The sequence below is a fragment of the Trichechus manatus genome, unplaced genomic scaffold (genome assembly GCF_000243295.1).
Source record: "Trichechus manatus latirostris isolate Lorelei unplaced genomic scaffold, TriManLat1.0 scaffold00012, whole genome shotgun sequence".
NCBI classification, from domain to species: domain Eukaryota; kingdom Metazoa; phylum Chordata; class Mammalia; order Sirenia; family Trichechidae; genus Trichechus; species Trichechus manatus.
The window spans coordinates 353,196-370,210 of NW_004443948.1; the positions used below are offsets into that span (position 1 = coordinate 353,196).

Here is a 17,015-nt window from a genome sequence, read left to right on the forward strand (position 1 = left end):
AGTAGACCTTCCTGGGGTCTGTTTGGAGTGTGTCGCACTTACCCGACCTGGACACTGTCAGCTGTAAGCCTACTGTGAATTGCTACAGAAGGCCCATGCAGTGTAGTCTGCTCTCATAGTCAACACTCTACCTGCTTCCCTGTGCACTCCACAGCTCAGGCCTCTGAAACCAACAGGACAGACCTCCCGAGGAGTCAGTTCAGGTCTGTCTGCTCCCCCTTCCATTTGGTGCTGAGGACTGCGACTGACACTACTGTGTCCTAGGAAGGCATCTTTAGTGGAGGTTATATCCACAGCCAACATACTACACAGGGAGGCTCTGACAGTAACAAGGCAGAACTCCCCAGGGGTCCATTTAGAGTGTGCCAGCATCCATTTGGAGTGTGTCCGCAACTCTCCCACCCAAAACACTGTCAGCTACAAGCCTGCTGTTAATTGCTGCAGAAGGCCCATGCAGTAGAGTCTGCTTCCATAGTCAGCACTCTATCTGCCCCCCTGCACACCCCATAGCTCTGGCCTCTGAAACTAACAGGACAAACTTCTCTAGAGGTCAATTAGGGTTAGTCTTCCCCTACTTCCGGATGGCATTAATGACTGTTAACTGAGGCTGCTGTGTGCTAGACAGCAGGAGTCTTGGGTGGAGGCTGCACCCACAGCCAACATACTACATGACAGGCTCTGACCGCAACAAAGCAGACCTCCCAGGGGGTTGTTTGGAGTGTACAACCCCTCCCTCATCCAGTAACTGTCAGCTGCTGGAATGATACGCACTCCTACAGAAGGTTCTCTACAGTGGAGTCAGGAGGTGGGTCACCTAAGCGGAACTGCTTCCCCAACCACAACAGGGCCATTGGGGCTCTGAAATCAATACGAAAGATCTCTCAGAGGTCCTTCTGAGGAGTGCCAGCCCTTCCTCCTCCTGAAATAGAGGAAGGTCTAACTGGGCTTCCCCTGAATGCCAGCTAAGATATAAGCAACTCCCATAGTACAGGGAAGGAAGCCTCAGGTAAAATCAAACAGCAACACTAAGCCCCAAAGGGGGCTCACTGGGTGCTGGCTTTCTGACTGAAAACACAGTTGCAGAAACAGAGAATAGAAGGGAGTGATAACCAAAGAGAGAGGACTGTGCCCCTGTTGGACAGATTGATCAGTACACAATAACTCGCCTGAGTGGTGGTGCCCACTGGTGGACAGATTGCAGCATGTGTTGTGTTTGGGAGAGACTGAAAGTAGAAACCGAAACCTGGAACTTCAAATCCTAATTAAACCAAGGAGGGAGAAGGAGCTATCTTAGAGAGGGAGAGGAAATACTAAGCAAAGGCGGAAGGCTCTACTCGCCTAAGAGTTTTTTGCAGAAAGTAGTGTGGGCAAAAACACAAAATACTGGGGAAAACACAGAAAGTTAACACCTTCAAAAATTCCAATGCCCCAACAAAAGAATCACAAGACACACAAAGAACAGAGAAATGATGGCCCATACAAATGAAAATGACAAAGCGAGTGAAAAAGTGCATCTAGGGACGTTCAAATAATACTAAAAAAAGGAAGAATATAATAAGCAAAATTAAACATAATTAAAGATCTACGGGGAAACATAGGCAAGAGCTAAAAGAAATAAGGAAAACAATGCAAGAACAAAATGAGGATCTAAAAACAGATATTGCAACTGAAAGGGACAAAAACTGAAATGAGAAACACAACAGAAGGACTTACCAACAGATTCAATCAGGCAGAAGAAAGAATCAGCAAACTGGAGGATAAGATAGTTAAAATGATAGACACCAAAGAGCAACAAGAACGGAGGCTCAAGAAGGCTGAGCACAGTTTAATGGAATTATGGGACAATGACAAAAGACTGGATATACGCATCATGGGAATTCCAGAAGGAGATGAGAAAGAGAAAGAGACAGAAAGAATATCTGAAGAAATGACAGAAAATTTCCCCAATCTAATAAAGGACATGAATCTACAATCCAAGAAGCTCAAAGAACTCCAAGCAGGATAAACTCAAACAGGTCTACACCAAAACACATTGTCTTGGTTATCTAGTGCTGCTATAATAGAAATACCACAAGTGGATGTCTTCAACAAACAGAAGTTTATTGTCTCACAGTTTGGTAGGCTAGAAGTCCAAATTCAGGGCATCAGCTCCAGGGGAAGTCTTTCTCTCTCGGTCGGCTCTAGAGGAAAGTCCTTGTATCAGTCTTCACCTGTACTAGGAGCTTCTCAGCACCGGGACCATGAGTCCAAAGGACGTGCTTTTCTCCTGGCATTACTTTCTTGGTGGTTTGAGGTCCCCATGTCTCTCTGCTCACTTCTCTCTTTTATATCTCAAAAGAGATTGATTTAAGACACAATCTATTCTTAGAGATTGAGTCCTGCCTCATTAACATAACTGCCACTAATTCCACCTCATTAACACCATAGAGGTACGATTTACAACATGTACGAAAATCATAATCAGATGACTAAATGGTGGACAATCAAACAATACTGGGAATCATGGACTAGTTAAGTTGACACACATTTTGGGAGGACACAAGTCAATCCATAACACACATCACAGTTAGGCTTTCAAAAAGTAAAGAGAGAACCCTGAAAGCAGTGAGAGAGAAGCAAACAGTCACATACAAAGGATCCCCAATAAGATTAAGTGTCAGTTTTTCTTCAGAAACACTGGAGGCCAGAAGGCAAAGGAATAATATATTTAAAGTACTGAAAGAAAAGAAAAAAACAAAAAACTGTCAACCAAGAATACTATACTCAGCAAAACTATTCTTCAAGAATGAGGCTGAAATTAAAATATGCCCAGACAGAAAAGAATCTGAGAGAGTTCATATCCACCAGATTGGCCCTACAAAAAATACTAATGGGAGTTCTATAAATGGAAGGGAAAAGACACTAGAAAGTAATTCAAAGCTATACATAAAAAGAAAAATCCATAATAAAGGGAAATGCATGGACAATTATAAGGACTAGTATAAGGTATTAATGCTTGATAATTCTAAATGTTTTGTCCTCCATGTTTTTAATAACAAACATATAAAAAGAAAGGATAAAATTATATTACAGGGCACGTGAAATATAAAAAGAAATAATCAGTGATAACAAATAAAGGGAGGGAGAGGAATTGTATAGATATAGAATTTCTTGTACGTTACTGAAGTTAAGTTGGTAGCAACTTACCCTAGAATGTTATAAATACAAGCTATTAAATATAATATTCATGGTAACCACTAAGAAAATATATTAAAAACATAACCAAAAGAAAAGGAGAAGGGAACCAAAAAGGCTCGTTACAATAAACAAACAAAACACAAAATCAAGCAGTAGTAAAGGACAAAGACAGAGAAGGCTTAAGATGCACAAAAAACAAATAACAAAATGGCAGAAATAACTCACTTTTTATCAGTAACTACAGTGAATGTAAATGGACTAAATGCTCCAATCAAAAGGCAAAGAGTGGCAGAATGGATTAAAAAACATGATCCAACTATATGTTGTTCACAAGAAACACTTAAACCCAAGGACGCAGATAGGCTGAAAGTGAAAGGATGGAAAAAAATATTCCGTGCAAATAATAACCAAAAGAGAGCTGGGGTGGCAATGTTAATATCAAAGAAGACTTCAAGACAAAATCTGTTAGAAGAGATAAAGATGGACATTATATAGTGAAAAAAGGGTCAATTAATCAAGAAGATTTAATAATCATAAATATATATGCACCCAACATCAGGGCACCTAAATATATAAAGCAAACACTGATACAACTGAACTGAGAAACAGACAGTACTACAATAACAGTTCGAGACATCAATACACCACTTTCAATATTGGACAGAACATCTAGAAAAAAGATAACCAAGGAAACAGAGGCCATGAGTGAACAAAAAACAACTAGGCTTAACAGACATATATAGAACACTCTACCCAAAAATAGCACAATATATACTCTATTCCAGTGCACATGGGTCATTCTCCAGGACAGAACACATGTTAGGTCACAAAGCAAGTCTTGGTAAATCTAAAAAGATTGAAATCATACAAAATATTTTCTCTGACCACAATGGAGTGAAGCTAGAAATCAATAACAGAAAAAAACCTGGAAAAAACACAAACACATAGAAATTAAACAACACACTATTAAACTATCAACTGGTCCAGGAAGATATCAAAAGAGAAATCACAAATTTCTTAGAGTCAAATGAAAATGAAATCACAACACACCAAAACTTATGGGAAGCAGTGAAGGCAGTACTCAGAGGGAAAACTTACAGCAATAATTGTCTACATGGAAAAAAAAAAAGATTTCAAATCAACAGCCTAACTCAACAACTACAGGAACTAGAAAGAGAATAGCAAACTATGCCTAAACCTACCAGAAGAAAGGAAATAAAAAAAAAAAAAAATCAGAACATAAATAAATAAAATCAAAAACATAAAAAACAATAGAGAGAATCAATAAAACCAGAAGTTGGTTCTTTGAAAGGATCAATAAAATTGACAAATCTTTAGCTAGACTGACAAAGAAAAGATGCAAATAACCAGAATAAAAAAATGAAAGAGGGGACATAGCAACTGATCTGATAGAAATAAAGATAATTATGACAGATTATGAAAACAGTCTTGGTGGTACAGTGGTTAAGAGCTCAGCTGCTACCCAAAAGGTCAGCAGTTCGAATCCACCAGCCGCTCCTCGGAAACCCTGTGGGGCAGTTCTACTCTTTCCTATAGGGTTGCTATGAATCGGAATCTACTTGATGGCAATGGGTTTGGGTTTTTTTTTTTTTTTGGTTTTATTATGGACAACTGTTCGGCAGCACATTGGATAAACTACAGGAAACAGACAAATTCTTAGAGGCATACAACCTACCCAAACTGACTCAAGAGGAAATAGTAAGTCTCAACAGACCTATAATAAGTGAAGAAACTGAATCAGTGATTGAAAACCTCCCAACAAAAAAAATGTCCTGGGCCAGATGGCTTCACTGGAGAATTCTACTGAACATCTAGAGAAAAACTGACACCAACACTATTTAAACTCTGCCAAAAGATACAAAGGAAGTAATACACCCTAATTCATTCTATGAAGCAAACATAATCCTGATACCCAAACCAGATAAAGACACCACAAGGAAAGAAAACTACAGGCCAATATCTCCTATGAATATAGATGCAAAAATCCTCAACCAAATTCTAGCAAACAGAATCCAACAGCATATTAGAAGAGTTATATATCATGACCAAGTGGGATTTATTCCAGGAATGCAGGGATGGTTCAACATTAGAAAATCAATCAACATAATACACCACATTAATAGAACAAAGGAAAAGAACCACATGATCATCTCTATAGATGCAGAAGAAGCATCTGATAAAATCCAACACTCTTTCTTGAAGAAAACCCTAATGAAAATTAGAATAGAAAGGAAATTCCTCAACGTGATTCAGCGCATATGCGAAAAGCCAACAGCCGACATTACACTTAATGAAGAAAGACTGAGAGCTTCCCCCTTATAATCAGGAACAAGACACATGCGCCCACTCTCACTGCTTCCATTCAAAATTGCATTAGAAGTTCTAGCCAGAGCAATAAGACAAGAAGAAGAAATAAAAGGTATCCAGATGGGAAACGAAGAAGTAAAATTAAGTAAAATTATTTCTATTCCTGGATATGATCCTATATACAGAAAATGGCAAAGAGTCTACAAGAAAACTTCTAGAACTCACTGAGGAATTTAGCAAAGTTGCAGGATTCACAGTCAACAAACAAAAATCAGTTGTATTTCAAATACTAGCAATGAAAAATCTGTAAGGGAAATTAGGGAAACAATTCCATTTACAATAGCATGTAAGAGAATAAAATACCTAGGAATAAATCTAACCAGGGATATGAAGGCCTTGTACTATGAAAACTATAAAACACTGCTGAAAAAGATTAAAGAAGACTTAAGTAAATGGGAAGATATTCCCTGTTCTGGGATTGGAAGACTTAATTAATATTGTTAAGATGTCAATACTACCCAAAGTGATCTACAGATTCAACGCAATCCTGATCAAAATTCCAAACAGCCTTCTTTACAGAAATAGAAAAACAAATCCTCAAATTTATATGGAACGGCAAGAGGGCCCGAAAAGATAAAGCAATGTTGAAAGAGAACAACGTAGGAAGACTCATACTTCTTGATTTTAAAACATACTATACAGCTACAGTAATCAAAACAGCCTGGAACTGGTAAAACAATAGACACATAGACCAATGGAACAGACTGAAAGTCTGGAAATAAAATCACACATCTATGGTCAACTGATTTTTGACAAGGGTGCTAAGTCCATTTGATGGGGAAAGAAGAGTCTCTTCAATAAATGGTGCTGGAAAAATTGGATTTCCACACGCAGAAAAATGAAACAGGATCCACACTACACACCATATACAAAAATAAATTCAAAATGGATTAAAGACTTAAATGTGCAAACTAAAAGCATAAAATTCATAGAAGAAAAAGAGGGGCAATACTGTCAGATCTAGACTTTAACAATAGATTATCTAATATATTAAATAACAAAAGTCCAAACAGCAAAAGACTAAATAAATAAATTGAACTTTACAAAGATTAAAAACTTTTGTTCATCAAAAGACTCTACCAAAAAAGTGAAAAGACAAGCTACTGACTGAGAGATTATCTTCAGAAACATATATCCAGTTATGAATCTAGTAACAACAAAAAGACAAATAACCTAATCATAAAATGGGCAAAGGACTTGAATAGACATTTCACCAATGAAGCCATTCAAATGGCCATCAAACACACGAAAAGCTGCTTAACATCATTAGCCATCAAAGAGATGCAAATTAAAACCACAATGATATATCATTTCACATCCACTAGGATGGCTAAGATTAAAAAAAAAAAAAAAACTTTACCCAAAAAAGTGAAGATAAGCTACGAACTGGGAGAATAGCTTCAGAATCCATATATCCAACAAGAATCTAACAACCAAAATATATACAAAACTTCCATAAATTAACAACAAAAAGAAAAATAACCCAATCATAAAATGGGCAAAGAACCTAAATAGACATTTCACCAGAGAGGACATTCAAATGGTCACCAAACATATGAAACGATGCTCAGCATCATTAGCCATCAGAGAGATGCAAATCAAAACCACAATGAAATACCACTTCACTCCTATTAGGATGGCTAAGATTTTAAAAAAAATAACAACAACAGAAAAAAACACCAGAAAATAATAAATGCAGGTGAGGATGTGGGAAAATGGAACCCCATCCATTACTGATGAGAATGCAAAATGGTACAGCCATTGTGGAAAATAGTGTGGTGGTTTCTCAAAAAACTGAAGATAGAACTACCATATGACCCTATAATTCTACTCCTATGTATATACCCAAAAGACCTGAAAGAAGAGACTCAAACAGAGAATTGTACACCAATGTTTATTGTAGCACTATTCACAACAGCCAGAAGGTGGAAATAACCTAAACGCCCATCAACAGACAAATGGATAAACAAAATGTGGTGTATACATAAAATGAAATACTACTCAGACAGTAGGAGAAATGAAGCCTTGATACATGCTACAATATGGATGGAGCTGGGAGACATTATGCTGAGTGAAATAAGTCAATCACAAATGGACAAATATTGTATGACCTCACTTATATTAAAAAAAAAACAAGAAAAGGCAAAAGTATAGAGAACAAATTTTATTACTGGTTACCAGGGGCGAGAGGAAGGGGGAAAACGGGGATTAACAGTGATGTGAACATTGCATTGATTAAGGGTAGGGTTGCCAGCCAATTATCATAATTGCTGTCAATAAGTTGTACAGCTGTAAAAAGTTGAATTGGCGAAAGTTGTGTGATAGATACATTTACAACAATGACGCCCACCCCCCACCCCCCAAAAAAAAGTAGATGCTCATGTTGCTTATGTACAACCTAAAACCTCATGGGATTTGTTTTCTTGGTTTGGAGGTTTAGGGTCATGATTTCATGGGACATCCTGGTTAATGGGCCAAATAACATGTCTAGTGCTTCTGTTCTATCTCCTAGTTCACTGCGAAGTGCCTGGGGTCTTAAAAGCTTGCAAGCAGTCATCCAACACACAACAATTGGTCTCTACTTGCCTGGAGCAACAGAGGGAGATGGAGAGTAAGGAATAGGAGGAAGATATGGAATGTGTGGCTAATTACCTCCATGAACAACTGCCTTCTTTGTCGTAAGATCAGAAGAACTGGATGGTACCTGGCTATCATCACTGAACATTTTGATCAAAGATCCCACAGAATAATACAGATCAAGAGGGAAAATGCAGAACAGAATCTCAAATTCTCATGGACCCTACACTTCCTGGAGTCATGAAGGTTGGATGAACCCCTGCAACTATTGCCCGAGGTAATTTTTAAACCTTAAACCAAAAATATCCCCTGAAGTCTTCTTAAAACCAAACAATAGTTCAGCTTAACTAGTAAAAAAATGTTCCACTGCTATTCATAAGGTTTTCAGTGGCTAATTTTTTCAGAAGTAGACTGCCAGGTCCTTCTTCCTAGACTTAGTTGAAAGCTCAGTTGAAACCTGTCCACCACAGGTGACCCTGCTAGCATTTGAAATACCAGTGGCATAGCTTCCAGCACCATAGCAACATGCAAGCCACCACAGTATGACAAACTGACAAACTGACAGACGACTGGCAAAAAGAATTGGTTGATGTTCAACCATTTCAGGAGGTAACATACGATAAAGCACCGATGGTACTGAAGAAGTCCAAGCTGCATTGAAGGCATTCGTGAAAAATAAGGCTCCAGGAATTGACAGAATACCAATTGAGATGTTTCAACAAATGGATGCAGCACTGGAGGCACTCACTTATCAATGCCAAGAAATGTGGAGGACAGCTACCTGGCCAACCAACTGGAAGAGACCAATAATTTTGCCCATTCCAAAGAAAGGTGATCCAACTGAATGTGTAAATTATCGAATTATATCATTAATATCATACACAAATAAAATTTTGCTGAAGATCATTCAAAAGCGGTTGCAGCAGTACATCGAAAGGGAACTGTCAGAAATTCAAGCCGGATTCAGAAGAGGACATGGAAAGAGGGATATCACTGCTGATGGCAGATACAGATCTTGGCTGAAAGCAGAGAATACCAGAAAGATGTTTACCTGCGTTTTACTGACAATGCAAAGGCACTGACTGCGTGGATCATAACAAATTATGGATAACACTGCGAAGAATAAGAATTCTAGAACACTTATTGTTGTCACGCAGAACCTATACATAGACCAAGAGGCAGTTGTTGGAACAGAACAAGGGGATACTTGTAGTTTAAAATCAGAAAAGGTGTGCATCAGGGTTGTATCCTTTCACCATACTTATTCAATGTGTATGCTGAGCAAATAATCTGAGAAACTGGACTATATGAAAAAGAATGGGACATCAGGATTGGAGGAAGACTCATTAATAGCCTGCATTACACAGATGACACAACCTTGCTTGCTGAAAGTGAAGAAGACTAGAAGCAGTTACTGATTAAGACCAAAGACCACAGTCTTCAGTATGGATTATACCTCAACCTAAAGAAAACAAAAATTCTCACAGCTGGACCAATAAACAACATCCTGATGAACAGAGAAAAGATTGAAGTTGTACAGGATTTCACTTTACTTGGATCCACAATCAACACCCCTGGTAGCAGCAGTCAAGAAATCAAACACACATTGCATTGGGCAAATCTGCTGCAAAAGACCTCTTTAAAGCTTTGAAAAGCAAAGATGTCACTTTAACGACGAAGGTGCACCTGACCCAAGCCATGGTGTTTTCAATCGCTTCAAATGCATTTGACAGCTGGACAATGAATAAGAAAGACTAAAGAATTGATGCCTTTGAGCTACGGTGTTGGCGAAGAATATTGAATATACCATGGACTGCCAGAAGAAGGGACAAACCTTAGAAGTACAGCCAGAATACTCATCAGAAGCAAGGATGGCAAGACTTCGTCTCACATACTTTGGACATGTTATCAGGAAGGACCAGTCCCTGGAGAAGGACGTCATGCTTGCTAAAGTAGAGGGTCGGCGAAAATGAGGAAAACTCTCAACGAGATGGACTGACACAGTGGTTTTAACAATGCGCTCAAGCATAATGATTGTGAGGACGGCACAGGACCGGGCAATATTTCATTCTGTTGTATATAGGGTCGCTGTGAGTCGGAACTGATTTGACGTGACCTACCTACAACAACAGAGGCGCCTCGGAAGACAGGCCTTGAGATCTGCTTCCAGAAGGTCACAGCCTTGAAAACCCAATGGAGTAGTTCTACTCTGTACACATGGGGTCACCATGAGTTGGAATCAACTCAATGGCAACTAAAAAAAACAACACTGAGTTAAATGCCTTACTAAAATTAATTTCACCTGTTTCTACCTTTTTAATGTAACTGCCCCAAAATTTTAAATGATATATGTACGTCACAGTATCTTTCTATTGGCCATAACTGCCTTAGAACCTTACAGTCAAATGATACTAAAAATGATCTTAATATTTTGTTTTGCTACAGAGAAGTGAAGCAAGGAGATCAATACAAGATTCTCAAGTGTAAAAGAAGTCCTTGGCCGGCGCAAACTACTCATGTAAAGGTTGGTGGTGTGAATCCACCCAGAGGTGCCTCAGAAGAAAGGCATGGTGATCAACTTTCAAAAGATCACAGCCATGAAAACACTACGAAGTGTAGTTCTACTCCACAACACATGGGGTCACCATGAGTAGGGATCAACTCAAGGGCAACAGTTTTTTGTTTTTGTTTTTGTCATTGGCATGCTTACCAGGACATCTATTATCTGGCAGTGTGGTATTTACAAAATGTTGCAGTATTGTTTCCAATTACCTGCTAGGATTAAGTAGCTGAAAAAGATCTTATTTACACTGATTCCCTCAGTAAAATTTCTACTTTTCCTCACACTGTAGTTTTTAGGCTTTCAAGGCCTACAGATTCAATCTTTTTTTTCTTTTTAATTGTTGTACTTTAAGTGAAAGTTTACAATTCAAGTTAGTCTCTCATACAAAAATTTATACATACATTTTTATGTGACCCTAACTGCTCTCCCTATACTGTGACAGCACACTCCTCCTTTCCACTGCTGATATCCTGTGTCTATTCAACCAGCTCCTGATCACTCTCTGCATTCTCATCTCACCTCCAGACAGGAGCTGCCCATTTACAGACCCAATCTTAAATTCCTCCCCATATACTTTAAAAGAATTTGGAAACAAATGGATGTTTAACAGTTGTCAATCACTGGAGAAAACCCCACCATCACCAGCACCACCACACTACCTGGGTAAGCACACTGCAGCAGAGCTACCGACTTGCCTCCAGGAGCAGCACACAGATCCAGCACCTTCTCCCCATCTCTTAATTCCAGAGCCAGAACTGGGAGAAGAGAGGCAGCATTTAGGAGGTAGTATTTTTTCAGGATTCCCATTTGGTGTCTTTCAGAAGGCATTCGGTCTGGAGTTCTGCTAAGGTAACACTTCACTGATTCAGGACAATAGGGTAAAGATCCTTGAAAGAGTGTGTGATAGCCCTTCAAATGTAAATCCTTTTCCAGTTCAAAAGGATAATTGAATCGGTTGAACAGGACAGCATATTGCCAGCATGATGGGGATGTCAGTATATCCCTAGAAATAGACCAAAAAAAAAAAAAAAAAAGGAATATTAATATTATACACAGAATACAATTTTGTGTTAATAATTGAGTGAATAAGAAGCACTGGTGGCACAGTGGTTAAGTGCTCAGCTGCTAACCAAAAGGTTGGTGGTTTGAACCCACTAGCCCCTCTGCAGGAGAAAGATGGGGCAGTCTGCTTCCAAACAGATTACAGCCTCTGAAACCCTATGGGGCAGTTCTACTCTGTCCTATAGGGTTGCTATGAGTCGGAATCGACTCGAAGGCAATGGGTATTGAGTGAATGTGGTCCTAGTTTTATACTTTTCTTACATGGGATTTTCAGAGAGAGGGTCAGTATTACTGACCTTCCCTTTTGTCTCAGCTCCAATATGGCTCAACCTTCCTGGCAGTGTTCATGGACCTCTCTTTACTTAAACATTTGATATTTTGTCCATTGTGGATATTTTGTATTCAATTTTATTTTTTAAATATTGCATTAAAATATTATTTCTTTTCATTACTGTGTTTTTTGGGATTCCCTCAAATTTTGCATCGGCAGGGGATGGGGAGAATGCCTCACTCACCCTACCCTAGTCCCAACCCTGCAGAGTATTTTGTCAAAAACAACACGGTCTGCCTTTACATCACTCTAAATCTGTCAAAATAGATTTCAGTTTATTACTCTTTGCACAAGGAAGTGTTTTTCTAAGAAACAAAACTTAAAATCAGAGACTATTAATATTGGGAGGAAAGCACTATCATTAAAGGATGTTTAAATGAATTTGCATTAAAGTTTTCCTCTGATGAAGACGAAAAAGGTATGGAAACCTAATTACGGGGAGCCCCACAGTTAACAGTTAATGAGGAGAGCAGTGGCTCAGATGATACAAAACCAAGGATGATTTAAAAATCACTGATGGATTGATGGTAGATGCATCCGCCCAGCAGATTTACCTTCCCAACTTTGTATTCAGTCCAATAGTTAGATCTCTTGACAGTCATAACTGACAGATAATACAGCCGGAAATATTGCATTTATTTATTAGCTGATCTTTCCAGCTGAGTTATTTGGGAGCCTCATTAACCACGGTCAATTAAATCAATTCCAGCTGTTACTCACCCTGGAGTTGCCTATGTAAGGAATGGCTGGATTGAAATGTAACACCTGTGACTCGAAGTGTAGCGGTGTGAATTACAATTTGGGGAAAATATGTAAAACCGATTTCTCCTTTCAGTGCCTCTTATTATGAATGATGTGTTAATGGAGCCTGGCATATCTGTTTCAGCTATTCTGAAGGATGATAGTGTCTTTTAGAGTGGTTCACCAACTTTAGCACACATCCAAAAAAAAAAAAGTTGCGGTGGAGTAGACCCCGACTTATAGCAACCCCAAGTGTTACACAGTAGAATTGCACTCCATACGGTTTTCAAGGCTATGAACTTTCAGAAGAGGATCACCTGGACTGTCTTTCAATCTGCCTCTAGGTGGGCTTGAACTGCCAATCTTTCAGCTAGTAGTCAAGCACTTAATTACACCACCCCAAGGGTCTATAAACAAGTTTGCTGAGGCCCACCACTAGAATTTCTGATTTTGCAGGTCTGAGGTGCGACCAGAGGATTTGCATTTCTAACAAGTTCCCAGGTAATACTGATGCTGCTGATCCCCAGGACCACACCTGGGGAACCAATGCTTTAAAAAAAATGGTCCCCAGAGTGAAATCTGTGAATGCTACTATTGTAAATCTCAGGCCATTCCATCCTAATCTTACCCTCCAAGCTGGATGAAAATCTACCCACTGTTTGGAGTCAAGCAGTAACAGGGAAATAGTCAGAACATAATTTAATTTATATAGACTGAAGGGGCTTGGCTGCATCACATGCTCACCCTTTGACCAACAAGGACAGGACACTTTCAATTGGTTAATATCCGACAGGGCAAATCTCTATACGTTATTCTCCTTTTTCAGAATTTCCCAAGATGTTCCTGAACGAGTATTCTTTTGGATGAATTTTAAATCAATTGGTCAGTTAAAATATATTGACAAAATATGTGTTTATACACAGATATAGATACAGCCATCTCAACTATGATAATATTAAATGCATTAAATTTGGGGAAAAACATCTTTATTGTATTAAGAGGAACACTGGTGGTGCAATGGTTAAGCCCTTGGTTGCTAACCAAAAGGTTGGTGGTTAGAACCTACCAGTGGCTCTGCGAGAGAAAAGACCTGGCGACTTGTTCCTGTAAAGATTACAGCCTAGAAAACCCTATGGGGCATTTCTACTCTGTCCTATAGAGTAGCTATGAGTCGGAATCGACTCGATGGCACACAACATTGCATTAAGTCTTTGCAACAATGGCCACATTCCTCCATTTATTCACATTTTCTTTCAGGTCCCTTAGTAAAGGTTACTGATTCTGCACATTTCCTCTTAAGCTTATTGTTTAAAAAAGATTATTGTTAGTTAAAAACACTACTGATACTTGTATATTTATCCAATAAGGTAAATCTCAAAAGATGAGTAGGAATTCCACAGGAACAAGTGAGGAAGGTGTTCTGGGGTATAGGTACAGGCATAGGTATGAGGAAGGGCAGTGCATTTAGGGAATTAAAAGTAGTTTGGTATGGCTGGTGACAGAATGGGCCAAGCATAATATGACAAAATTTTTGAATTTATAAGTGACAGAAGGCACCTAAAAGACCTTAGAAGGAAGCGCTCCATCGGCTTTAGAAATACATACTTCAGGCAGATGGGAGGTAGGAATCTTCAGAAATTATTAGATCTCCTTTAACAACTAGGCAAAATAAGACCTTGGTAAGAAAACTAAAGGTCTGATCTCTCATAACATAAACCCAGCCCTACTGAATTACTGGTATTTGAATTTTCTAGAACAAGTTTTCTTTAGCTCTCACCAGTCTCAGCATAAACTGTTCCCTCTGCCTAAAATCATCTTTCCTCTCCCTCCCACCATAGCCTGGTTGACTCTCCCACAGCCCTTCGGGGGCAGGTTAGGGTTTATCTCCCCAGGGAAGCTTTTCCATCTACCATCCAATCCACCCCTCCACCTCACCCAGATAATATTAGTAATAATAAAAGCTATTGATTGGATGTTTACAATGTGTTTGCATGTGAGAGGGAATGAACATTCCCTCTCACATGCAAACACATTGGCCAGATCATAATATAAAAAGAGAACTATGACCTACTATCTGCAGCATCCAGCCTAAAAAGTCAAACCACTATCTGCAGCTACCAGTCCAGGAAGCAAAATAATTCCTCTAACAATGGGATCAAAATGGGCAGGGCTTGATTAATAACTAACAGCCTCCTTAGTTTTTCCCCCTGCTTCCAACTTAGAACCAACCAGACCACAAAAAAAAAAAAGAACAAAAAAAAAAACCCATTGCTGTTGAGTCAATTCCAACTCATAGCAAACCTACAGGACAGAGCAGATCCACCCCATAGGGTTTCCAAGGAGCGCCTGGTGGATTCAAACTGCCAACCTTTTTGTTAGCAGCCGTAGCTCTTAACTACTATGCCACCACAGTTTCTGAACCAACCAGAGAAAAGCCAAATATGCTCCTTCAGGGTCGCTATGAGTCAGAATCAATTTGACAGCAAAGGGTTAAACCAACCGCTTATAATGCCCAGCTTTTACTTAGCTCACCTCCACTTTCCAACAGTCTCCAATCAGGGCATACCTGAAGCCTTCCCTTTTGTCCACTATAAAACTTTCCCATTCTCCTGCCTGCCTCTGAGTCTCTGCCAAATCAAAGTGAAGGTGGCTGAAAAGGTGGGTCTCATCACCCCCACCCCCCACCCCACCTGCAGCTGCCACACATGCACAGGCCCTTCTGTGCCTGCACTTGGTGGCTGCTGCCCTGGGGCTGGAAGTAAAATAGCTACTCCAGCCTAGGGCTTCAATGGATAGGCAAGTAGCCCAGCAGGAGGTAGAGCAACAGTGCATAGAAGACTCCAGAACACAGTGGCCAGAATCCAGACTTTGCCTCCTCCCAAGATTCATGAGAAGGAGACTGAAGCTGCTCCATTCAGCAGTCTCCAAGCCCCGGTGGTGCAGTGGTTAAGCGTTTGGCTGCTAACCAAAAGGTCGGCAGTTCGAATCCACCAGCTGCTCCTTGGAAACCCTATGGGGTGGTTCTACTCTGTCCTACAGGGTGACTGTAGGTTGGAATCGACTCAACAGCAACAGATCTGGTTTTGCTTTTTTAAGTCCACAAGTTCAGTGACATGCAAACGTTTTGCTAGTTCATTCACTAATATTACTTTGAAAGACCTAAGTACCCTCTGGCACATTTTAAATTGACACAAAAATCTTCACCATATGTAAATTCCAGCATATTGCAAAAATTGACATTTAAAAATGTTACAACACTTTTTAAAATGTATTAATGGAATCTAAATAACAGAGTGATTCTGATACCCATCACTGTCCATTTAAAATTTGTGGACTGGCTCTTCTTTAATAGGAAGAAATTTTACATTTCGTTTCTCTTTTACTTACTTTTCATTTCCCCATACAATTTTACCACAATATTTATGCTTGAAACCTTTTTTATTACCCTATTATATTTCATGGAGCCCTGCTGGCACAGTGGTTAAGAGACTGATCGGCTGCTAACCAAAAGGTCAGCAGTTTGAATCCACTAGCTGCTCCCTGGAAACCCTACAGGGCAGTTCTACTGTGTCCTATAAGGACGCTATGAGTCAGAATCTACTCAATGGCGATGGGGTTTGTTTTTTTTTTTTAAATCATTTTATTTCATACTTCTCTGCCCACCCGCCACACACACACATGTAACATGCTAAATTTGTCTTCCCTGTAATCTTAAATCTCTAAGTGTTAAAATGGTAACTTTTGGGTTGAGTTATCAATAAAATTACTGGGACAAAACTGATTAAAACAACTTATTATGACTGTTGTTGTTAGGTGCCATTGAGTCGGTTGCAACTCATAGCGACCCTATGTACCACAGAACGAAACACTGCCCAGTCCTCCGCCACGCTCATAATCGTTGTTATGCTTGACCCCACTGTTGCAGCCACTGTGACAATCCACCTCGTGAGGGTCTCCCTCTTTTTCGCTGACCCTGTACTTTATCAAGCATGATGTCCTTCTCCAGGGACTGATCCTTCCTGACAACATGTCCAAAGTACGTAAGACATAGCCTCACCATTCTTGCTTCTAAGAAGCATTCTGGTTGTACTTCTTCCAAGACATATTTGTTCGTTCTTTTGGCAGTCTGTGGTATATTCAATATTCTTCACCAACACCACAATTCAAAGGTGTCAA

The 17,015-nt window shown here is 39.5% G+C and overlaps 1 protein-coding gene across 5 annotated transcripts in view; it reads right to left on the reverse strand.

Moving 5' to 3' along the window:
* Positions 1-17,015, reverse strand: part of NSUN3 (NOP2/Sun RNA methyltransferase 3) — a 93,299-nt gene that overhangs the window by 66,911 nt on the left and 9,373 nt on the right. For 4 of the 5 annotated variants that reach the window (XM_023726622.1, XM_023726621.1, XM_023726619.1 and 1 more), the window contains exon 3: positions 11,365-11,708. In XM_023726622.1, the coding sequence (XP_023582390.1) occupies positions 11,365-11,708 (344 nt within the window). The remainder of the gene's footprint in view (positions 1-11,364; positions 11,709-17,015) is intronic. The other variant, XM_023726620.1, reaches the window with a different exon arrangement.